Source organism: Arachis ipaensis, chromosome B10 (assembly GCF_000816755.2).
Source record: "Arachis ipaensis cultivar K30076 chromosome B10, Araip1.1, whole genome shotgun sequence".
In the NCBI taxonomy this organism is placed as follows: Eukaryota; Viridiplantae; Streptophyta; class Magnoliopsida; order Fabales; family Fabaceae; genus Arachis; species Arachis ipaensis.
Genome location: NC_029794.2, coordinates 32,793,464 through 32,798,804, shown reverse-complemented (window position 1 = coordinate 32,798,804; position 5,341 = coordinate 32,793,464). Strand labels below are relative to the sequence as shown.

Here is a 5,341-nt window from a genome sequence, read left to right as displayed (position 1 = left end):
TGATTTTTTAAACTTTTTCTTTATATAAATATATGAAATATGATTTTGATTTGCACCATGTTGAATTACAAAGACGGATTAATGCATACTAACAAAAAAACAATACAGTAAGGAACTACCACTAGTGTGAATGAATGCCTAGCAGGTCTTCTTGGGAGTTGACCCCCGAGTTAGTTTCACTTCTTAACAACCTACTCTCTCTCTGGATGTCTCTTTTTCAATCTGTCACAATCACCGTCACAAACTCTTATTGTTATTGTTGAGAGAGAGAGAGAGCGAGAGTCATGGTTGGACCTTCAAGGCCTCAATTTGTTCTCTTTGGATCCTCCATTGTTCAGCTTAGTTACAGCCATGGCGGTTGGGGTACCATTCTCTCCGACATCTACTCTCGCAAGGTCCTAAGCACCGTTCTGGAAACTATGGAGAATGTGAAGTCAATGGTGCTCTGCTTGGAATCTAAGGTCAAGAAACGAACTTGAGAACAAAGCAAGAATGCACGGCTCAAATTCAAGATTCTTGAAGAAAAAGGTTGAAAGAGAAGATTGAAGGTATGGTTGCATGTCACTGCTTCTACCCTCTCTCTCTCTCTCTCTCTCTCTCTCTCTCTCGATTCTTTGATCAATTTGTTTTGATGTCTCCCTCTGTTTTGTTGAATGAATCATACACTATAGAACCTTAATGGCTTAATCATAAAGCATCCATTTTTATCAATAATTATGATAGCAGTAAAAACTGAGATGATTTCAGTATTCTAATCCTAACCGTAATAGCAAGATTTGAGCACTTACTATCAGATTAAACTACTCAAATGTTCAGGCAAATACATTGCTTGTGTTTATGTATAAATCTAAATGAAAATATGTTGTTTTTGGAACTATTAGGTATTAGGTTAGAGAGGAACGTTCCCACTATTTGGGGGCAATGCTTAAGGGAAAAGCAAATGTACTAAGATGATGAACTGTCAAAACTTTGGGGGGCCTAAGGCTGTGTTTCGGAGTCTGATGACATTAATAAGCTTTATGTCTTGTATCATTTTGACTTTTTGGAAGTTTTCAACATATGATCAATCTTCCTTCTTTTAGTGGGTTTATTTTTTAAAATTGAAGAAGAAAATTATGACAAAGAGGTTGTTCAATTAATTTAGGTTACAAGTTTCTTTCCTATCACCAGAAATGGTTGACATAGTAGACAAGAAACGAACTTGTATCCCAAAAAGATTAGAGTTTGACTCTTGTTGCCAATGCGAATGCCACTTTGGTAGGTAATCTGTAAGCATTCAAAAAGCCTAGAGACATGCTCTGACTCTAGTAGGATGATCATGCCGAACTTACTTAAACTTTTTCTGATTTAATAAATAAAATAAAATGAGTTTCTTATTATATTTGGCTAAAACTATGTGTCTGTCCTGGTTCAAATTTAAACTTCAACTTTGCTCATGCTCACCCATGATGGACATTAACATTTCTGAGTGTTTAGTGCAAATCTTGTTATTCATGTGGTTCTGCGTCACTATCATGTTTCTGTTTGCTTTTAGTGTCTCTTCATGTAAAGTAATATTATGGAGGCTGCTCTTCTGTTAATTTATGCTGATTCCAGAATGCTAATTGTAGGCAGACATAGTGCTTAGGGGATACTATGGATGGAACTCACGACGTGCCCTTCAAGTCCTCCATAAAGTTTTCCCAAAGGTAGTGTATTTGTGCCTCTAAAAGCAACATTCATATGGCAGATAACTAAGCTATTGAATCCAATATGATGCAATTTGGCGCAGCTTTTATTTTTTCATTGTAGTTGATTGATGTATCTTATGGTTTAACTATTTAAGCTCTTTTGATCGGATACGATTTATTCAGTATTCACTAGTTTTGGTTGTTTATTTATATTGTTGTAGTAGCACTTAGGAAGATATCTTTCTAACTTTGACTGATTAAAAGGGAATATATCAGATTTTTGTTGAGGAAGGATTTAGTCCATAAATCCACATGGGGTTAAAGAAAGAAGAACAAGTACACTGGTAGAAACCTTATTGCTCCAAGCTACATTACAATATAAATTTCTATTTAAAAAATTAATAAAGATATTTCTGTGCCTTAGAAAAGTAAAGGCATTTTGGTTTTGGAACCTGGGTTTTTTTTATCATTATACTAAAAACCTATGGAGTATTAGGATATTATTATTAGGCAGTTTGTCACATATCATGCAGACCAATGTCGGATCCATGGAAAGTATCAAGCAATGCACATGTAGCTATTTATTTATGTGCTTACCTTTCAATATTATTGTACTTACATCATATGATGTTCTTTTTTCCAATTTCCCAGGATGCTGCTGCACAACCTACTCTTGTAATAGTTTATTTTGGAGGTAATGATTCCATGGGTCCTCACTCATCTGGCCTTGGCCCTCATGTGCCTCTTCCTGAATATATTGAGAACATGAGGAAGATTCTGGTTCATCTTCAGGTACTTCTTCTCTGTCTTCTTCTTTAAGCATGAGGTTCTTTCTAGATGGATCTCATTACCTAGTACCGCAAACAGGTATATTTTGATTTTTAAACAACAGAATACTCAAACAATGAAATGTTGTACTGAATTCATTCAACATCTTTACCAAAGTGTACCAAGCACAATGGGTCACCGAATCAAGGAAGTAAATGTTTATCTAGGTGAGATCAAAAGAGATTTAGGTATTAATGGTTTAAATGTAAATATAGTTTACAACGGAAGGCTATAGCATTGTTTACTTCACTTAGCTAACTCAGTGGGACAAGTTTTAGTTGTTATTGTTTACTAGGTGAGATTTGAGAATTGAAAAATTGGATTCTTGAATTGATGTAGATGTAGGAAGACCACCAATTTTTTTAACCTTCTACATAATAGAAAATGAATCTTAAACTTACAATGATCTTTTTACCAATAAAAACATGATCATATTTGCATTTTCTAATCGGAAACTGCTATCTATAATTTAATGCGTGTATTTTGATTGTCAGAGCCTCTCTGAAACGATGCGTATCCTTGTTCTTAGCTGTCCACCTGTCAATGAAGAAAAAGTAAAAGGAAATACTAGGTAAGCTGAAGACATTTTTCTGTTACGTTTTGTTTCTGTAATTCCAATAACAGTAAGCTCTAAATAGATTATTTTCTTAATCAGTGGAATATTTAGCGAGCTGGTAAGAACAAATGAATTGTGCCAAAGCTATTCAGAAGCATGCATAAAGCTATGCAAGGAACTGGATGTGAAAGTCATTGATCTTTTCAATGCACTACAGAAGAGAGACGATTGGATGAATGCTTGTTTTACGTAAGCTGCAGAACCTCTCCTTTATCATTCTTTATTTTTTATGCTCATATAGCATGAAATTCCAAAACTCTGTTATCTTTTGCAATCAAATTTTCCAATGAATGTATCTTTCTCTGAATCTTCTCAAGTATCTTGTGCTTCTTTTTCTGTGCAAGATTGTTTATGGCTAGATCACAGCATATCCATACAAATTAATTCGTAAAGTTTTCGTGATCAATCCCCAATGCTTAGTTAGCAAAAGAAAAGGACTTGGCCGAAATTTGTACGGCTTGATTTATCATCTTGTATACAGAATCTTAAATTAGAGGGACTTATTTGAAAATAATTTGTTTAGTAAGACTTGAATGGAAATGTTTAAAATATAGACACCAAATTGAAAGTTCTGTCACAATATAAATGGCTTAAACTATAAGGACCTAACTGAAAATTGAGTGAGACTATAGGAACTCTAGAGTAATTTAACCTTCAAAATAATTGAATGTGGAAGAGACCTAAGTTGATCAACTTTGCACCTATGGTTCAAAGCATCATTAGCAATCTCCAACTTGATCTATTTGTGGTATGATTGGGACAATTTCACATACTTTTTGGAAATTTTTAAGGCAACACCTCAAAAACAATTTTACAGGGACCAAAACTATAAATCATTAATTTTACAGAGATAAAAAGGTTATTTAATCCTTGTTTAATTTGTTCTCATTTTTAAATAATTTGTGCAGTGATGGTATACATTTGGCATCTGAGGGAAGCAAAATTGTGGTGAAGGAGATACTGAAAGTGCTCAAGGAGGCTGATTGGGAGCCATGCCTTCATTGGAAGTCCATGCCAACTGAATTTGCAGAAGATTCACCATATGATCTTGTTGCTGCTGATGGCAAAACTACACTGAATCCTTCTGAGTGGACTTTCTATAGGGAAGTTCAGTGGGACTAGGTTTTTAGGGTTTATCATTTTATCAAACTTAATTAATCATGGTCTCTGGCCTTTATTATTTTCATTAGGCACATGACAGAGCCCACAGGAAATGGTAGTTTCCTTATTTCTGATTTTTCTTATTTAGAACATTGCCTTGAGTAGTAAGAGTATTTTTGTTATATTTTACAATATGGTCTTTGTGAGTTAACAAATTTGTAATTTCATGACACAAATGAAAATGATGATCGGAGTAGAGTCTATGTCCATCAGATGATGTGATGATATTACTCACTGTTTAATGTATAACAATATAATATAGGAAAATTATCAAGTATGCGAAACACCATATTCCTTGTACTATCCAGTCTCCTTTAACGTTTCGTCTTTTAGCAATGTAGTTAATGACTGATTTAACCATAAAAACCAATCTGAAGTGATCATATTGGTCAGTTGTGCTACAGGTGATGAGTTATCAATATTTTGTGCTATGGCTAGAATCTGTTTTATCGTTATACTTATTTTATGCTTCTTTTCTTTAATTTTATTTTGGTATTCTTGGTTTAATAATACCAAAATAATATGTAATTTAGAGTTTTTTAAAAAAAAATAAAAAATATTTAATAAATTTACCTAATACTTAATTTTCCATTTTTTTATTAAAAATTTACATTGATTTTGCATTATTCATTAAATTTGAAGGGATATAAACGCATCTATCAAACTAAAATTAAAATTTGTTTTATAAATTTATCTTTCGTTTATCTATTTATTTATTTGTTTCTTAATTATTATTCTTCTTCATCATCATTATTCTATAACTACCACCACGATTATTTTTGTTATCGTTGTAGTTGTCACTAATATTATTATTTAATTTTGAACAGTTTTTCTTTAATTTTAATCCTTTTTATATGCATTGTTATTTAGTCACCAAAAATATGCATTGTTATTTAATTTGAGAAAAAACAAATATTATATAAATTATATTGTTTTCTATAACTTACCCTAAGTAATCGTTTTACGATCGATGTATTAGATTTAGATGTGTAGCCAGGGACGGATCCAGAAAGTTTAGTATGGAGGGGCCGCATTTTAGATAAAAAATTTTTTATTTCACAAAAAT

General features: G+C 32.7%; 1 protein-coding gene across 1 annotated transcript; it reads left to right on the top strand.

The window, feature by feature from the left end:
- On the top strand, positions 83-4,575 carry LOC107622798 (GDSL esterase/lipase CPRD49). Its single transcript, XM_016324834.2, has 6 exons — positions 83-395; positions 1,611-1,688; positions 2,322-2,462; positions 2,993-3,069; positions 3,154-3,303; positions 4,023-4,575. Exons 1-6 carry the CDS (start codon positions 285-287, stop codon positions 4,234-4,236), a joined length of 771 nt encoding a protein of 256 aa, XP_016180320.1. The 5' UTR covers positions 83-284; the 3' UTR covers positions 4,237-4,575.

Bases quoted from the DNA above. Each gene is read 5' to 3' on its own strand.
- LOC107622798 (XM_016324834.2), top strand. From the start codon at position 285: ATGGTTGGACCTTCAAGGCCTCAATTTGTTCTCTTTGGATCCTCCATT. The intron at 3,070-3,153 runs GTAAGCTGAAGA...TTTCTTAATCAG, and splicing joins AAAGTAAAAGGAAATACTAG to TGGAATATTTAGCGAGCTGG. The intron at 3,304-4,022 runs GTAAGCTGCAGA...TAATTTGTGCAG, and splicing joins TGGATGAATGCTTGTTTTAC to TGATGGTATACATTTGGCAT.